The following is a 20,222-nucleotide window of genomic DNA, read 5'->3' on the forward strand; positions in this document are numbered from 1 at the left end:
CTTAAAATAATTAATATTTTAAGAACTTATAATAAACAAGCATCACCCAAAAATCCCAAAAATTGTTTGACAAGTAGAATCAACTCAGATTTTGACGTAGATTAAAGTGGTTCTTTATTTTTTTTTTGGCCACAAACTTTTTCCCTATCATATTTTTAAGTATATACTAAGAATATCTTTTATTTTCATTATGGTGTGCTAGATATTTATCTCTTTCAAGATGATCCATGACAAAAAAATTTAATGGTCTTTCAGTGCAGAAGCACGAGAATGAAGCAATATGCAAAATTACTATTTCAACACTTCATTGTTAGAGAATAAATTTCCTGTGAAAGAAGAGCTTTTACATTTATTTAGGCAGAGGCAAAAGATGATTATATGAACTAAAGATCGGGCAAATTATGCGTTGCATTTACTGATACAATTCATGTAGATCAAATCACTGGCCACTGTTTTTATACTAAAATTATTATTGATCAAATTTCTTGCACAAATCTCTATTAAACCATATTATTTTCACTTTCCTGCAATCCCATTCGATAGAAAGGAACTAACAAGACAACAGCACTGCGAATTGCAACTCTGAAATGCTTTGTCGAAGCCGCCAATGGATTTTTAATGGCCAAATGTATGCTTTCGCTAATTTGATGAGAGCACGAATAGAAATACAACTATGAGAAATAGATTTTTTATATTAATGCAAATAATAATGATTTTACTCGGGTTGAAGGGAATCCGGATATTGGACAGGAATAGATAAATGGGAACAAATTTAGATTTTGATTGATCTTAATTTGGGCAACATTCCTTTCATAAAGGCGGCCTAGGCAAAGCATTCTATTTTACTCTGATACATTCTTTAATTTATCCTCACTCCCAAAATAAATAAGCGAATGCTTCATACTGTAAAAAAACTGAAGCAAGATCTCAATATACATACACTGCTCTCTTCAAGCACGAATCCACAAGTTTACCAGCATTTATCAACACAAGATGCTAAGTACGTGGGCGCTGTGTCCTGCGCCGCTTTCCACGAATAGATTTGGTCCATCCAACTGTGCTCCCCTGCACACCTGCCTCGTGTGTTCTAGGCTTACTCCGTCTAGTGGAAGTCTTTCTCTCATTCCTATGGCAAGTGCTGTCTCTACTAGAATGGCTTGAAGAAGGCCCAACACAAGCAACCCGTCCTTGTTGATGAACGACACTTTCTTTTGTGACAGAGCTGCTTCTTTCAGATATGTCCTTAACAAGACTCAGAAGTATATTAGCTGCAAGATTTTCACGTGCCTCCTCTTCTTCTTCAGAGATTCCTTTATTCTCCTGTAATTTATTGCATTCCTTAGGTGTCTCGGTTGCCTCTGAGGATCTGTCTTTGGATGGCATCTTGTCTGTTATAAGATGATCGCTTTGCAAAGCTAGCATTTGATTGGTAGAGGAAAGTTGTGTATTGAGTTGGGTATCAATCAGGCGTTCAATTCGGTCTCTGTGTTTCAAGCTGTCTATCTGAATATCCTCCATATCCTTTTCACCTGACGGACATTCTTCGTTCTTGACATCATCCAGCTCACTTCTTGGACTGCCTTGGACTTTTACGTGACCGTTGCTGGTCAAAGCCTGGGAATGAACTTTATTGAACTGTCCTTTATCATCAGCCAGAGCACCTTCCGGTTCTTCTATTTGTACACACTGGATTCTACTGTGGATCCCATTTGTTTCTATCTGTAGCTGACCCTCAACGCTTTCTCTTATCTTACTTTCTGAGCAAATACTTGTGTAAGTGTCTATGGGATCCAGCTGTCGTGCATCTTCGCCTCTACATTGTTTCCCCTCATGGGTTCCTAGATTGTTGCTTCCATGGCCAGAGGAATCAAGGTCCTCTAGCTTATTAGTTTCTTTCTGTGATCCCATTCTTGATGCACAAATTTCACTCTTGTCAGTTGAAAGCCAATGCATCTTGTGGCTGGCATCTATTGACATTGTGTCCTCTAAATTCAACAATCCAGAAAGTTCTGTCTGCATCCCTTGTATCTTAAAACTAGTTTGTAAGTTTTTGTCAGGGGCATGCTTCTGGATATCAAGAGCCTTACTGAAGCAAACTTCGCTAGCAATTTTTTGTAGCTCCTTTGAGTCTTGAGATACTGCTTGCCCAGCAGAACATTCACTAGTGGAAATATTCCTCTTTTCTAACAGGGGATAATTTCCTTTATCAGATGAACTTGATTTAGACCCATCTTCATCTTTTCTTTTACTTTCATTGACCAATATTCTAATCTGTGTTTGTTCAGTAGTACGAAGCTCAGATTTACAATCTTTGCTAATTTCTTCTTGCTGCCCTGCTACTTCCTGTGTATCTAGACTGTGGTTATTACATCTTGATACTTTAGCATTAATTTGCTGTTTCTCTGATGTATTGAAAGGCTTTGAAGGCTCATTCCCTGTCGTAGAGATTCTTCTTTCTGAGTGATTGGATGTCTGGATATCTCTTGAATCTAATGTACATCCAGCTGTTCTATCAAAAGGTGGGTTGGCTGATGTAATACTAGAATGTTGAGGTCTAGGAAACCCTTCAGAACCATTAACACTGGAACTTTCCTCATGGCAGCGTTTTGTTTTAGCTTGCAAGGATGTCTCATTCTCTGCTTGTGATATAGGCTTCCCAGGTGTATGACTTTCTATGTGACCATCCCCCTGCTTTGATGACTGATCAGCACTATGACATGGTGCTGAAAATTTGTTATTATTTAAAACTTGCTGCTGATATGGATATAATTGAAAATATGCTCCCTGAGGACACCATGCAGCTGAGAGTGGATTTGGCAGAGGCCCCATTTCACTGGTTTTATTAACTGCTGGGAAAACAAATCCCTGAGCTGCAAGGGCAGGGTGACCTTCAACACTCCATTGCATGCCAATTGCTGGAATAGCTGCTCCAACTGGATATCCCGTAGGGAAAACCAAAGGAGTGAGCTGATTGGGAACTCCATAAGGATTGGGTGCTAAAATAGTTTGGAATGATTCTGTTGGATGTCTTACTAAGTTCTCTTGTGTGCTTCCGTTCTCTTCACAATTCTGTGCTTCTTTGTTTACACTAGTTTTCTTATCTATGTCTTGCATTGTACCTGACATCTTGATGTCTGTCAGAAAGGGGAAAATTCCTTTCCCTTGTATGAAAGGGTCTTCAGAGCTACCAACAAAGTTCCATCCCTGTGGTTGAGAGAAAACGGGGGCTAGCATCCAGCTTGTCATTTGACTGGGAGAATCATTTTCTGGGTTTCTCGAACCTGTCACTGTTGCCTGAATAATGCACCAAACTAGTTAGTTTTAGTTTGTTGGAGAAACATGTTACAGTCTAGTCTCATTGCCAAAAAAAAGAAGAAAAGGGTGAAATGAACAAATAATTGTAATTTACCTCCGCTTATTCTTATTAAAAGGAAATGATGTATCTGGTATGATTGAAATTTTTCCATAACAAAAGATATTTGCCATGGCTATGTTATGTGAGCTTGCAAGTCTTGTCCAACTTTCTTCTAAGATAACAGGGTTCGTAGTTTTCAAAATTCATATTTTTACAGCAGATAAGTATTTAGGAAAACAATGTCCATTGAAACCAAAAGATGTGGCGATTGCAAGATCTCTAATGTAGTTTTCGTATATGAAATGATGACCTTTAAAGTATGATTAGAGCGATTGCAAGATCTCTAATGTAGTTTTCGTATATGAAATGATGACCTTTAAAGTATGATTAGATCATAATATAAGTATACATATTCTTAAAAATGAGATTCAAGGAAATGTGAATTAAGTTGAGCAAAAGATAGGAGAAAAATGACAGATCAGTTTTCAAACAAATATTCCAAACTGTGCATAACTCAATGCAGAAGTTTATCAACTTAAGTTAGAAATAGTAGGTCAATGTTGAGCAGGTCTCTCAAAACTTATCGAATCATGTCTAGTACAGAAAAAAAGTAAATATCTTGTTCTCCTTCAATTCGGAAATTTTTGCTACTGTGATTAAGATGCAAAAATGCATGATAAATTACTGCATAGTCTGCATAAGCTTTCCCAACCAATGTTGCAAGTATATCTATTTTACATTTCCAAGTCTCTAAAGAAAAACCAATATGAAAACCAATGAAGGACATGACAGAATTGAAATTTATCAGATAACAGTCGTCACCAATGATTAATACTTCAAGACATTGGGATCATGCCTACAATATTTGAAAAGAATTTTTTGCCTCTGAGATTGCTGGAAGTAACAAGATTGAGGATATTATATGATATGGACATTAAGGTCCAGAAATTAGAGGTGAAACAATGAAAGCAGAAGAAAAAAGCCTGATTTTTCCAGTTTCTCAGTAAACAGCCAAGTCGTCAGGAATCAAGGTGGAACCTAAATTTGATGTAGTTTGTTAGCTTCCTAGAAATCATCATCTTAGTATGTTTTCAATGCAATCACACCATGTTTTTTATGTTTCTTCTGTGCAACCAATGAACAGTTTCCCTGCAAACAGTCTCTCTTGTATGAAAACAAGTATGAAGCTTTGTATGAGTCTATGAGATATCTGCCCAGCTAGTAGAAATACCAATCCTGGTAAAAGTTCCAAGGGGCTTATGGAAAATGTTAACATGCTCATAGATAATAATATGATAAAGGTCAATAGGAGGTCTGCTTTCCAAGACAATCCAACCTTGGATGTATATCAATTGTACATTCAAACCAAATCCCTATTTGTGGCACAGATTTAGTGCTGGGATATGTCTCTACCCCTTATCTAAATTTTATATGTATGCTTTAAATATAGGTGGTCTGCTTTCCAAGACAATTCAACCTTGGATGTATATCAATTGTACATTCAAACCAAATCCCTATTTGTGGCACAGATTTAGTGCTGGGATATGTCTCTACCCCTTATCTAAATTTTATATGTATGCTTTAAATATAGCTTTCATGCAAATTGATTACTTGGCACTTCTTTGGAACACGGTTTTGGAAGCTTATAGTCTTGGCCTTGAAGACTTGAACATATTTGTGTGAATAAGTGTTTTGTGTTTTGTTAAGAATGCATGAAGAATAAAGGAATAAATTCAATAAAACAATTTGTATCGATTCTTGTATGTCATTCTTGATAATTGTTTCATTTGTTCTTTATGTTCTTTGTTCTTTTGTGCTTTTTGACATCTCAACTTCTGCAGTTTTCTTAAAATGGTTTCTGAGTCAGTATAGATAAGCTTGGGCAGATATGTGGCCCAAAAGGAGAGTGGATTGATTTTTTAACACCCCTATCAAGTCATATAACCTAATTCTAGTACCATGTTGAGAATCTCCATTATTAAAATTCCACAAGGGATTGGAACAAATTGTTACCTTACTCTTTTCTCCACATATCCTCAATGGTATAAGCCACAATTTTTACACAAGTATGCAAGGCCCAAAACTATTTGCTAGAATTATGTGCTTCCTTAGTCATATGGTTCAAAACCATGTGACAAACTTATAATGCTTTAATGAATCCATATTTAAACCATACACATTTATTTGTAGATTAGTGATTGGCATAACATCGAGGCAAGCTTAGTCAATATCTAAGCCATTGGTAGTTAGAGCCCACACATTAAATGTATGTAAATGATTGACACAAAAAAATCTCACGGTTGGAAATCACATCTAAAGCTCCATATCCATAGGAAAAAAATTGGAACTCCAACTGTACTTCTCTACAATGACAAGCATTGATGCATATGCTGCATTGTCTGGAGTGTTGAATTTGATCAATACACCTTTTTAAACTGCACCATCTCTTAGACTGATTTCTAATATAGATTTATGCACTTAGATCAGACATGAAAAGGGATTCTTCACCAATGCCACTTCAATTTGAGTATCACATTCAATCATTACTGGTGACTGATCCAATCCAATGTCCTTGTTACAGTTTCTGCAACATACCCCACTTTACAAGCTTAAGTAGCAATTATGTACTTGGCTTCAGTTATGGATAATGCTACTGCTGTCTGTTTTTAGACATCTAGCTCACAGCATTCTCAAAAAGGATAGTAGTGCAATCCAGGCAAGCAGGTCCAAATGTAAGACTACCCCACCTAGAAACCACTCACGCTCACGTAGACCATATTCCAAGTGAAAGCCTCAAAATATTACTATATTATTAATTCAAAAGAAATCAGCCCTTACATGCTAGAATGGGCTGATAAGAAACCTGTAACTTCACTATCTTAATACAATACCACATGCCCTGCCAACAATGGCTTACAACAGGGTACATGAACTTATTGATTTCATGGTTCAGAAATAAACCACAAGACTGATCTAATCTTCTACCTCTTGACATCTCTCTATCTTTTGTTCCTTCTATGTCTCAAGGAACTTCTATGACTATCCACTAGCCACCTCACCTCTATGGCAAAACTCTACACTCTCTATCGACTATCCTTTAGTCAATCCCTGTCTTTCTCTTTCCTTGAGCAAATTATCTCTCATTTGTGCTTTGTGACTTCTTTTCTTCTGTAGTTTTCTTAAAATGGTATAATCAGTATAGATAAGCTTCGGCAGATATATGGCTTGAGAGGAGAGTTAATTGACCTTTAACACCTCCATGAAGTCATATAACCTAGTTTTGATACCATCTTGAGAACCTCCATTAGTTATAATTCCACAAGAGATTAGAGCATATTATTATCTTCCTCTTTGGTCCACATCCCCTCAATGATAAAAGCCGTTTTACACAATTATGCATAAAAGTTTTCAAGGACCAAAACTATTTGCTAAACATATGTGCTTCCATAGCCATCGGTTTCAAAACCATGTGCCAAGCCTATCTTACTTTAATGAAACTATATTTAAACTATACAGATTAAATGTCAATTGGCGATTGGCATAATGTCTAAGCAACCTTGTTCAATATCTAATCCATCTATAATTAAAGGCCACACTTTAAATGTAAGTGACTGGAACACATCCCAACAATCTCCTAATTGACAATCATAACTAATGCTCCATATCCAAGAAAAAATTTCAAAATTCCTGAATTCCTACATCAATTGCACTTCTCTAAAATGACACATCAATTGCACTTCTCTAAAATGACAGGCTTCATTGATGTATATCCTTCATTGTCTAGAGTGTTGCATTTGATCAATACCACCTTCCCAAATTGCACCATTTGTCAAACAAAATGCTTATACATATTTATGTGCTTAGATCACGTATTATAAGTGGGATTCTTCACCAATGCCACCTCACTTTGAGTATCACATTCAATCGTTATTGTTTCCTAATCCAATCCAATGTCCTTACATAGTCTCTACAAGCATACAGCCCCTTTACAAGATTAAATAGCAACTCTGTGCTTGGCTTCAACGTTGGATAATGCCATTGTTGTTTGTTTTTCTCCATCTAGCTCACATCTTCAAACAGTACACTGGTGTAGTTTAGGCACTGGAATCTAATTAAAGTGTAATGTCCCCGATCGGACAACTCTAGGAGATTGATGATTTATCAAACATGTGCAAGCTGAAACAATAAACAGACCAATATAAATGCCAAACCCTAGTTGATTAACAATAATGCAATTTTGCAAATCCTCATAATGCTGGTATACATCCTGAACACAACATACACAACTGATATGAATTGTATGTGTCAAATACATCAAGCATAATTGCTTATAACTGATTTCTTATGGGCAGTGATAGTAGCATTCACCTATGTCTATATGGAAACCTTTTACATTAAAATTAACCAAATATGAAAGTAGAATTGGATAATAAGTTGCTGAATAAATTATGACAGCAGCAATAAACATGGAAGCACAACATAGAAACCCCAGATTTGATTTTTATTTATGTCAGCCAATGTAATTAACAATAACGTATGCACCAGCAACAACAAGCCCTCATAGATTACCCATACTTAGTCTGAAAATGATTTGAGAATGCCATATATCTAATCAATCCAAACCTCCACAAGCTGAAGTCTTCAATAAATTACTGTAACAACCTGAAAGTGACTTTAAACCACTGTAAAGACACTGTAGCAAGTTGAAAATGACTTCAATTTATATGCCCAAGTGTGTTCCTTGAATAGAAATTGTTCAAATGGAGATGAGGGATTTTGTCCCCAAATCCAACTATGGAATGCCAAGAGGATTTTAATCATCCGGATCTCCAACAGCAAAGGTTTTCATCCTTGAATGCTAGAAGATTTGCTTTGAGCCTTGAGCTCTCTTCAATAGGGACATACTTTGGGCCCTCTATTTTATTTTATTTTTATTTTTATTTATTTTTCCCTCCTAGTATTTAAAAATTCTTTTAAATTACATTCAAAGGTCCTTTTTGAATTTCAATTCGTATAAGTGTTGAAAACTCTTATTGAACATTAAATACAACCTACAATAATATTTAATTTGCCAATTTGAAAATAAAGTGATATGGTCCAATTTAAATATTATTAGTTCTTTTAGTTTTGAAAAGGGGACATGACAAAAGATACCTTACCTTGTGACCAATCACACTAGAACAGATCATATGCCAAGCAGAGCCTCAAAACATTACAATTTTATTTATTCAAAAGAAGTATGCCCTTACAAGCTACAATAAGCTGGTAAGAAACCTATCCCACATCCCCTGCCAACTATGGCTTACAATGATTTCATAGTTTTGCACTAAACTACATGACTGATTTTGTCTTCTTACTCTTGACTTCTCTCTATCTCTTGTTCCCTCTCAATCTCAAGGAACTTCTGTGACTACCCGCTAGCCAACCCACCTTTATGACCGCACTCTAGCCAATCAACCTCTAACCTTTTCTCTCTAGACTATGTTCAAGTCAGTTCCTCTCTCTTCCTCATTTCCATAGTGAAAAATCCCTCTTTTCTCTTTCATTATCTGCTGCCCTAGACGGGAAAAGATAAATCATTAATTTTTTTCATGGAGCTGCCATAATAACTGCCCAATCATTCTTGTTCCTTCTTCATTGAATAAGTCTTTGCACTGTCATAGGCAATTGCCCAACTGCTGCAACAATCAGCCAAGAATTCATATGGCCACTAGAAGACAGGAATATTAGCAAAATGTCATCCCAAAGGAATATTTAGTTCTCTTGCATGGAAAAGAATAAACACCAAAGAGTGGTGACCTCAACAGTGCTGCTAGGAAAGAAAAACCAAAAACCATGAGATCAAATTGAAGAACAATTAATTGCCAAAAATTAGAAATAGGCAACAAATCACACATCCTAAAATGAAGATAATCGATCACCAAGAAACAAGATTGACAATATGCAGTTCCGCCCAAAACAACTACAATATCCAATCTGCGTAGCTTTTACATGTGTTAACAATCAAATCAACTGCCACCAAGAAAGACATGCAATCTAGAAAATCTCATGATCTAATGTTGACACCAAGAAACAAGATTGCCAACATGCAATTCCACCCAAAACACCTACAACATCCAATCTGCCTATCTTTTACATGTGTTAACAATCAAATCAATTGCCAACAAGAGACATGCAATCTAGAAAATCTCATGATCTAATGTTGACAGGTTGGACATGTAAAGCAAGTTGATCTACATAAAGACAGGTTAGATGCCACCTACTGCTTTTGTTTTTCTACATCATTCTACTGTCAATGATATTGTTGAAAGCAATGATAATTTCTCCAATAACACTCTCAACTTGATCCCAAGCAATGTTGTTCAAGTCATAGATGTTAAAGATGTCCTAATTGCTGAGTAAGATATCTGTTGCTGATGAAGTCCTTTGGCATTGAAGTCACATTGGTAGATGCTAATGAAGCAACTAAGGCAAATGCTAACGGAGTTACACAAAGGCATAAGCTAAGGAAGTGAGTTACCTTGTTGTAAAAGTCACATGCAAACTTGCTAATGCAGATGACAATGCAAGTGTATTAATTACCTTGCTATAGATGTGAACTCATGTTGTTGCAGAAGATGCAATTGTGTTTTGTGTTTTACCAAAGTTTGCTAGAACTTTATTCACCTTTCAACTTTGATAAGCATGTCCAACTTTGTAGCAATGAATCTATGTACATCAATTGATCTCATAGAATCCTTTAGTGAACCACCCCCTTGGTAGCACGTTGCATAATCCATTGTGTTGCACATATAATTGAAAATCCTCTTAAATGCATTCCAATATTCCTCGCCCAAGTTCGCTCTAAACCTATAGACTAATATGGCTCTCACTATATGAGCAAGATCTGACCTCAAGCAGACCATTGCATACAACAAACTTCCAACCATGCTAGCATAAGGAAAACATGACATGTCATCTCTTCGATTTTTGCTCTTTCGACACAAATATTAAGTATTCATTCCTATTGAAGATGTTGTCTATCTACGCTTTACATTCTGCATGCTAGTGTTGGAATCGTTTGCCATTGCACCAAAGCTCGAACTATCAACACCCAATACAAACACCAGATTTAACAAGATCCACGAGAGGCAATCAAGCCATGTCACGAGTCCCCAAAGAGGTGCTGACTACCAAGTCAACAATCTCCCCCTCGGCATCGACTAAGCCTTCAACACCCACTAAAGGGAGACTTGAACCTGTGACCCAAGGCTCTAATACCAATTGTTGGAATCGTTTGCCGTTGCACCAAAAGCTCGAACTATCAACGCCCGATACAAACACCAGATTTAACCTGACCCATGGGAGGCTGTTAAGCCATGTCACGAGTCCCCAAGGAGGTGCTGACCACCAAGTCATCAGCTAGGCCATCTAGTATTTCTTCCACGTGCATTCCTTGACTTGGATTTCAACATTTTGGACAATTATTCTACCCAATATCATAGGAAAGAAAGTGGATGAAATGCTCAACCCCTAGCACTTCTATGTTTACGCAATTAGAAAGTGGTGAATTTAATGTGCAGTTTGTATTTGATCGAAGTCCTTAAAAAGAGAAACAAAAGTGCACCAAGAACATGTACTTCCAACCATGGATCCAAAATTCTCTCTAACAGATGTAACAATGATTAAGAGGCTTAGGGAATGCCAAGTGAAGATACATATATTAACATTGTAGGAATCTTTGAATGCATTTTTAGGAACTATTCAACTATAACGGATCAATAGCTACCTATACAAAGATGCAAGAGGAGGATTACTTTCCTTGAAGCAAGTAAGTGTAGTTAGCATACAATGCCTATTATGTTTTGATAATATGGTTAATCTGACTATGTATTAATTGTTTGTCGGCTTCAAGTAGTTATAAGCTAAGTTACTGATTCAAGTTCGGGCTTAGGTTCAGGAACGTAAACCCGGTTTGTGGGTTCAGGCAAAAAAAATTTAACCTTTAGGTTCATGGGTCGGGTTCGTATGTGTCTATAGACTCTATACACACACACACACAAACATTTAAAGAAATGTAAAGAATTATGAAACTAACTACATTTGATTGTATGATACTTCATCATTGATCAATGCCAAATGCCAATTGATAGTTCATAATTGGATTGGAAGATAGAAAAATGCAGAATGGCAGAATAAAAACAGCAAAGGGCAATTGGAATGCCTGGGGTGAGCCCGAACCCAAACAAACCGGGTTCCGATGCAGGGAACAAAACCGGCAAACCCAGTAACATAGGTTATAAAAGTTAGTCGATGGTTGTATTTCTCTTAGCAATTGTCAGGTCCTTTAAATAGATTTTGTACTATCAAGGAAAGTAATATTATCTAGTTGGATTGACCCTGATCCTTGGCTGACCATCTTGGGTCTACTTCTGTAATAACTTCATGTGCAAATAAAGATATAGTTTTACTTCTTTATTTGGTATGCATTATTAATTTTTTTCATTATTTCAAGCATTCATTTTATCAGATAGGAGAGTAAGAAGTAAGATTGAGGGTTAATAAGAATTGGCAACAATTGACAAGATTGAGGGTTAATAAGAATTGGCAACAATTGAAAAAATTCAAAATAAATAATTTTATGAAGAAATATTAATTTATCTTTCAACATCAATTTTCATGTGTTACTTCAAAAATTTGGGTAAATAGTAAAATACATGTTAGCATTTTAATTTGTTACTTTTGTGACAACTCAAAACAAAATGGTATGTGAGGAAATTTGAAGTAGGTAATCTCGAGTGCAAGTTATGTAGATTTTACAAATCATAGTTACACGACTCACTTGGAGTCCTTTCTTCTATGTCTGCTTATCCTTAAAAATCTCTATATTTCATGGTTTTTTCAATTTTCGAGTCTAAGCCAAAAATCAGCTTGTCGAGTCTAATGCGAGTCTGTTGTAACACTCGTAGAAATAAGCTTTTAGGGGTTTTGCCTGTAAACACAATGCTCTAAAGAAACAATCTAGACCTATCTTTTGATCACAAAGGTAGGAGAACAAGACTAAACTTAATTATTTCACCACGCAGTTTTTTGTTTTTTTAGCTAAACAATAACATGACTGTAAACATTAATGCTATCCAATGATTAAAGCATAGATGAATGGAAACATGTCAACATATAAATTGATTTGAACAAGGAACATAATACTTATTTGACATTTGACAAAGAATGTGATTGAATGCAAGCAATAATACCAAAGCATACACTACACTTGGCTTGCCAAACTTGCACAATTACTACACAAAATTCTAACTTTGAAACTTGAATGATAAATTCAGCAAAGTAAAATAGAAACCTTTTTTATTATTGGATTGCCAAACTTGGATAATTACAACACAAAACTCTCACTTTGGAACTTGAATGAAAACTTGAGCAGCATAAGCTCAACACAAACTCTCATAGTTTTTCTAAGTGTTCAATGAACTTCTTTATAAGCTCTTTAAGAGAAACTTCTAAGGAAAAATTAAAATAAAATAGTGCTTTAAAACTGCTTTTAAAGAAACCCCAAATTCTTTCTACTGCAAAAAGGAAACAAAACACTAAAATTGCTTGAAACAGGCTCTTTACTTGCTTTAACTCAGTTTTCTCCTTAGTCGAGTTATTTTTTCCATTCTAATCCCTTCTTTTGGATGCTAATATATCACTTAAGAGACTTAGTCACTTTGTTGCACTTTTTAGCCACCATAACCAATTGGGTTGCATATTTGGAGTGGCAATGCCACATAAAAGGTGTGCCTTTCACTTGAATTGTGAAGTTTCTTTTTGTCAGACTTTTTGGCCACTTCAACCATCTTGGTGACTCTTTTTGGTTGGCATAATCATTAGAAATGTGTGAATTTGTCTTATGATTCACTTTATGACATTTATAGCCACACTTGTTGTGCCTTTTAACCATGTCAGCCTCTTTAAAAACCCCTTTTAAGTGACAATGCCACCAAAAGAATGCAATTTTAATTTTAATAAAACAAGTCTTCAGCTGGTCACTCTTTTTAGTCATCATTGCCAATGCTTTAAAAAAATTTAAGTGACACTAACATAGGAAAGGAGTAGTTTTCCTAATGTCCCAGTTTGAAGTGGTATGGCCACCTAGAAATAAGGAAATTACTTATCTTTTGCTTAATTTCACTTTATCCCACATTTTGACCACTATGACCAGTTCTGTTGTGTTTTTTGAGAGTCATAACCACTTTGAAATAACATGAATTTGCAAATGCCTAATGGTTGTCATGCTTTTCAGTCACTTTGAGCATTTATGTTGCAGTTTTAAAGTGGCATTGCCATCTCAAAAATTTGATTTGTGCTTATGTTTTTTCCTTTCAATTAGCTTAAATGCATTTTGACCACCTTCACCGCCTTTGTCACAGCTTTGAGGTGGTATAGCCACTCAACATGTGCAAAATAGCTGTCTCATTTTCTCTTTCCATTGTCACAATTCTCAACTACTTCAACCACCTTAGTTGCTCTTTCTCCCTAGCATAGCTACCCAAATTACGGAAAATGAATTAAAACCTTTAAGTTTGAACTCTTTGATGCTTGTTGCATATTTTAGCTATTATGGCCACTTCGATTGCTATTTTTCACTTGTTGTACTTCCCTGCCATCATTGCCATTTAGGGCACAACTTTTCCTTGGATAAGCCATTGAAAAGGTGTGACATGTTAACTAAGACTTAGATGTATCTCCTCTCGGGCATAGTTTCATGTCTTATTCATCATCTTAGACATTCATCTTCTTCTTTGTCAAGTATACTTTCCATGGCACTTTGACAACTTCCATAAACTGAAATCTGGGTACATTGACCTTATCACTTGATGTTTCTTTGATGTTGCCACTTGACCAAGGTGCTAGAATAGTTTTCTCTGGCAGCCTTGACAACTCCAAACCCCATCTTGAGATCTTCCTCTTTTCATCTCACTGCCAAAGTCACCATCACACATGAAACACTTTCATCATTAAATCGCAAAGGATCAAACTCAAACAACTTGCAAGACTTGTTAGTTGAAAAATTTGACAAAGTTAGGACAACTTTACCATTGGACAGGATGGGAATGTAGTTGACTTTGATAACATGACAAGCAAAACCCAGTTCAAGGCTACAAATTTGACTGTAGGCAAAGTTTTGCAGGGGAACCAATTTTAGTACTAACATGAGATATAAGATAATCACCTATATCATCGAGGATTAAGGATAACATTCATATCACAACATAAAGGCAGCTCAAACTCCATTTATGTAAAATAGCCCATAAACATTAGACCTTAATCAGATATTTTGGGGTTGATCAAAAGCCAAATAGTTTATTCTATAGCTCATGAGAATTAGATTGGAAGGCTTGAGGGAAATATTGGAAGGGGATAGTAAACTCATTATCCAAGCCTAGGTGAGTATTTTTTGAACCCCATTTAAGGAGGCTGTTTGATCACTCTGTATCTATTTCAGTTCCATAGAAGTTAACGTTCAGGGGTTAGGGTACATGGCAAATCCCATCTCCTTTGGGTTTTGAAATGGCTTGATATGCTACTACAGTTAATGAGTTCCCTTGCCTGGTATGTGTTTAGAGTTTTGACAGTACAGAAGTAGTTACTAAGGGGCTCCTTTAGAGCTTAGTTGTAGCTTTCTAACTTGAACATTCATTTCAGATTAGGAGATATTGAAGTAGTGTAGTGAGAGACTCCTTTGGAGCTTATTTATAATTAAGTATTTTTTGTTTTTATATGAATTGGAACTTGCACTTCAGCCTAGGAACTATTTAAGTGCACATACGAAGGGGTTCCTTTGGAACTTAGTAGTTGTCTATTTTTCTTTTATGAGCTAGATCTGATCATGGAGCATAGTTGCTCACAGTTTCTATCAGCAGATTGGTGAACAGTTAAATTTGTATAAAGAAGAATATGAAAGTACAAACCTGCATGTAAGAGCCATCAAACATAATTTGAAATTCTTTGTTGTGGCAAATAACCCTCAATCCAAACCTCTTTTCACTATGAATAAAAATTACTTAGAGATCTTAAAAACTGTACCATTTGCAAGTTTTGTTCATAAACATGATTAGGCTATTCTAATATCTTCAGCAAACACTATTCATGCCGTCTTCAAGACCTGGATGGAAAGGAATACAACCTGAGGAAACCATGATGGCAGTTTTGTGTTGATGTCTGAAGGTTTATCCTTACATTCCAAATCAAATGACTGATGCTTCTGCTTTTTATCATGCTGGGCATGATTCATGCCATTGCTTTCCCATTCAGAACTTTTTTTGTCCATCTTACCCTCTTTCTCAAGAAACATCACAGTTCCTGAAGTACTTTGAACTATAGTTGGTGTGGAAGTTTCTTGATCAATACTATCTTTTAAATCTGGTAGCAAATCAGTATCATCTTGTGATCCTTTAAGCCTCTTTAATGGAACACTTTCCAAATTCTCTCTCTCTACATGTCTTCCGATATCTGTTCTAAACCATTCTCTCTGCTTGGAAAATTGTTCTTCCATCTGTGTTATGGAGCTGACTTTTTCACTGCCTCCAAGCATCTCGTCTGTATCTAAGACATTTCTAGGTGCTACAGAAACTTCATCAGGATTTCCAGCTTCCCTCATCTCTCTTTCCTGATTTTCTGAAAAGTCATCAAGATCATCCAAATACTCCTCAGGAGGCCTTTCAAGGTCTATAGTTTTTCTTGCCCTTTTCTCTTTGACAGCTGAATTGATTGCTTTATTTTCACCATTCCACAAAGAACTCTGGCCGCTACTTTTTGCAATGTTCTCATCTGTGAGTATGAAACGTACAGGAGACCTGGGTCTTGTAATTGAAATGGAATGGTTTTCTGCTTGCTTAAATGGAGAAACTTGATGTAGTTTCCCTTTAATATCTGAGATTTTTGATGCATCATCGTGAAGATGAATAGCAGTTGTAGAAAATATAGACAGATTGTGTGGACTAAAAGAATGTTTTCTGATCTCATGCATTGCTGATCTCTGAGTATTGTAGAGTCTGTGCAGTGCCTTAACCTGATAGACAAGAAAAATTGAAATTATGTTATAAACGTGTTTCCAACGATGTCTACCACATGTGTGTGTGCACATCATTACTCTTATGAGGTGTACCTGAAAAGTGAAATAAGATAAAATGCTTTATAGTTTGTACCATTTATTGGATTTGAGAGATTTCAGATGAATTTAGTGGATGCATTATCTAGTTAAATTTCTGTACTTTTTGAAGCATACGTGAAAGATGAAATGAGATAAATACTGTATTACATTTTTTGAATTTCAGACATTTCTAATGAATTTAGTGGATGTATTATCCGATTAGCTTTCCGTACTCTTTTTGAGGCATACATGAAACATTAAAAAGTGAAATGAGATAAATACTTCATACTATTTTTTAATTTTTATAAATTCAGATATTTCAGATGAATTTAGTGGATGTGTTATCTAATTATTTTTCTGTACCAAATGTAATCTTTCAAGTTACACAGAAAGAAGATTATTAAAGTTGTTGACCTTGAAAAAATGTGGACTGTTAAATTCTATTCAGAAAGTGGGTAATTGTGATTGATATTAGGTAACCTATATTCAGGTTAAATTGCATTTTTTTCTATCACTCAAAATTTTGACAAAAAATGGTCTATATTCAACTCGTGCTTCTGCGCCCCTGCCTAGTGCCAAGTCTCTCTCTATGTAAAGCATCATGTTCATTGTGTGGCTACATTGGCAATGCTTAGTTTGCTCCAAAGCTTGGACATGTGATTGGAACCCGTGGCTCCAAAATTTGAACAATATACATGTCCATGTTCTCTTGTTCTCATACACACAAAAGACATAATATTTTAATGAGAAAATTTCTGGATGGGGAACTTGTCTATCTAACTGTTTCCAGCAATTCATAAATACAACCAAGTCAAACATAGTGACCACAAGTTGGCCTCTCTAGAACAATAAAAAGACAAGAGGAGAAGATAATGCATCATTGCTGGTCCCAAAATAAGAAGGTTCTCCATAGAAATGTCTACCCTAAAATCACTCACCTTGAAAGAAGTGGTCTCTCAAGGCTAGCCATAATATAGGACCCATCAGAGATCTCAAAAAAATCAGTGTATATCCTACTCATCAGAAGGATTCATCATCTTGAAATATGATACCATTGGCCTTCAATTAACCATAAGAAATCACATCATGTTAATAGGGTAATGTTCGAAGAAGGGATTCTTGGAGGAAACACCCTATGGTGCTTTAAGAGGGAATCCTGGTCTAGCTAGTGCTAGCATTGTTATTCCTAATAAGAAAGGCCTCCTAGTGAAAGGTGTATCACTTTTTCTTTATTGTCATTCTAACAATGAAGCTAATTGGGAAGTTGATTGTAATGCTAACAATGAAGTTAATTGGGAAGTTGACGTGGCTTAGATTGCTTTGGACTCTATTCAGAATTTCAGTGTGCTTCAAAGGTCTAGTAAGCGAAGGTGACTCTTTCGTTGAATCAATGGCTCAATAAGATGGATTGTTCTAGTTGGAAGCATAGACATTTGTTGAGAAGGCTATGGCTTTGAGTAAAGGTTTTGATGATATTATGTCTTCTCACTATTATCATGAGATGACCTCAATGGTGGATTTCTTAGCCAGCATGGACATAGATCAAATAGCTCTCATAGCTCTTTATAGTGATTAGAGTCTAGAGCTTTGGCCAAGTATTAAAAAAACATCCGTTTAGTTATCAAGCTCCATAAAAGGTTCATGTGCTTTTTTTCCCTTGCCTCATAGTGGGTGGCCTTTTTGGATATGGGTGTTTGATTCCCACCGCTCCCACGCCTTTTCATTTATTGTGATTGGAAGTTTGGGTGGCAGCTTGCCATCAACGAGTAGGATTTTGTTGTTTTGATGAGCTCTTGTTGTGATCTCCATGGTACGTTTGAAGTGACCAACCATAGGGTGTTGGAATTCTCTATTTATGGATTTGGAGGTGTGGCTTTTAGGCATTCTTTGACTCTCCTTGAAGTTTGCCTTTTTATGGGTGTAGTGGTTTTCTTGGGTGGTGCATAAGGGTTTCAGTGATGGTATTGTTGTTTTGGCTTTGTTGTTGTGGTCAATGGCCTATTATTGACAATCAAGGAAGCTGAGGAATTTATACCTCAAGCGTGTGGTTTCAGATTGCAGGTTATGTTCATTTTTTCATTGTCTGAATGATGCATTCTCGAAGTTGGTTAAGTCTGACTTAGTTAGGTCATTCTTGGATTGGTGCAGTGTTGTTTGGATGGTTGGTTAAGCTTCCACAGCCTACTTTGTTGAGCAATGTAGTGTTGGGTTAAGGGTGATGCTTTGTCAGCTCTAGGTGGGTTGCAAGTTCCAACTACAATGGGTGATTTTTGGGTGATTGGAAAAGAAGTGCTTGTGATCTTCAGTGAGCTGCAAGAGCTCAAGGGTTTCTTCCTTTATTTGAGGGTGGTTGTTGAAAACCTTCTAGTTACCCACACCAAGGGTTGGTCTATTGGTCCAGGAGGATGGGCTATTTGTTTGTGCAAAACAATGGCAAAAATTAATTCATGGCTTGCAATTTCTAGAGTTGGATGTTTGTGTTGGGAGCGTCATTCCTACATCGCTTGTGGTGGCCCTTCAGAGAAGGCTAAGGATGTTGATGGTAGGGAGGTTGGTTTATGTATCAATGTGGGTAGTTTGGGTGTCTCAATTCAAAGGATGTTCCCTCTTCTCTAAAGTGTCCGTAGGTTGGAATATCAATTCTTTTTTGCCAGTTGGTGATAGTATATATGGTATGTTGTCTATTAGATTTCAAGTTGTTGGCTATTGGGTTGTTCTATTAGTTAGTCATTATGAGTAGTTTGGTTGTACTTTATTTTTTTAATCATTTCTCAAGCAAGGGCCCCTATAGAACCCTCAACATATTATCTATAAAAAACATAAGGAATCACATTCTTAAGGAGAATTATGCACATTTTTAATGAAGCATCAAATATATTTACCATGAATGATGTGGGTCTAAATGAATCTGTCATTCAACTATTACATCTTTTAAGAAGAATACAAATGGAAGCTCTTAAAGTCGCACTTAATCATTGCCATACTTGATTACAAATTTGAATCTATAAATATTTTAGTCTTTCTAAGTCCAATCATTTGTCTATCTTCACCAATTTGTTGTTGATGCTACCATTCATAGTGTCTTGTCGCACAATTGCTCCTTTGATCATACTTGCATTCATTCCTTTGCTATTTGTTCAAACATGTGAGTGAATTTTGTTGATGTCCTAATTGCCAATTTTCATGATAATAACCAGGTCTGGATGCACAACCCAAACATTACTTCTATCTTTTTGTTATCTCACCAAAGGCCTTCGCCTTTTCAAGTTTATCATTGTTTTCCCTTACATCAATTCAAATGGTCAAGCAAGGGAGTCTTCTCCCCTCTCTCCTCTCCCTTATTACATAATCCTTTTTTGCTATTTCTTAGGTGAACTATTTGATATTTTTTGCATGATTTGCTAGACGATTCACTGTATTTCATCTTTTTCAGACATATCCCTGATCATTGCTTCTGTCCAAGTAAACTTTTGTCTTTTACCTCCAGGCTGCAAATTTTCTGATGTAAGTTCAATAAAAGCTTTGCAGCATTGTTACTTCATCATTTCTTTCTTCATTTGATGTTACAGGTTCTATATTTAATTTTATGGTTTATTATTATATTCATTTCGAGATCACCTATCACTCAATTCATTTCTTATCCCTCGGAAGCACCTTCCTTATTATATTTTTTGCCTATCTTAATTTTCTGTCATATATTCAATAATCATTTTGTGGAATTCTCATTTTTTCCCACTTCCC

General features: G+C 36.0%; 1 protein-coding gene across 5 annotated transcripts in view; it reads right to left on the reverse strand.

Moving 5' to 3' along the window:
- Window positions 1-672: 672 nt before the first annotated feature.
- Window positions 673-20,222, reverse strand: part of LOC131040932 (uncharacterized) — a 37,980-nt gene continuing 18,430 nt past the window's right edge. For all 5 annotated transcript variants that reach the window (XM_057973892.2, XM_057973893.2, XM_057973891.2 and 2 more), the window contains 2 exons: window positions 15,516-16,400; window positions 673-3,294 (listed from right to left, as the gene is read on the reverse strand). In XM_057973892.2, coding sequence (XP_057829875.2) covers window positions 997-3,294; window positions 15,516-16,400 — 3,183 coding nt within the window. In that variant the 3' untranslated portion in view covers window positions 673-996. The remainder of the gene's footprint in view (window positions 3,295-15,515; window positions 16,401-20,222) is intronic.

The sequence above is a fragment of the Cryptomeria japonica genome, chromosome 10 (assembly GCF_030272615.1).
Source record: "Cryptomeria japonica chromosome 10, Sugi_1.0, whole genome shotgun sequence".
NCBI classification, from domain to species: Eukaryota; Viridiplantae; Streptophyta; class Pinopsida; order Cupressales; family Cupressaceae; genus Cryptomeria; species Cryptomeria japonica.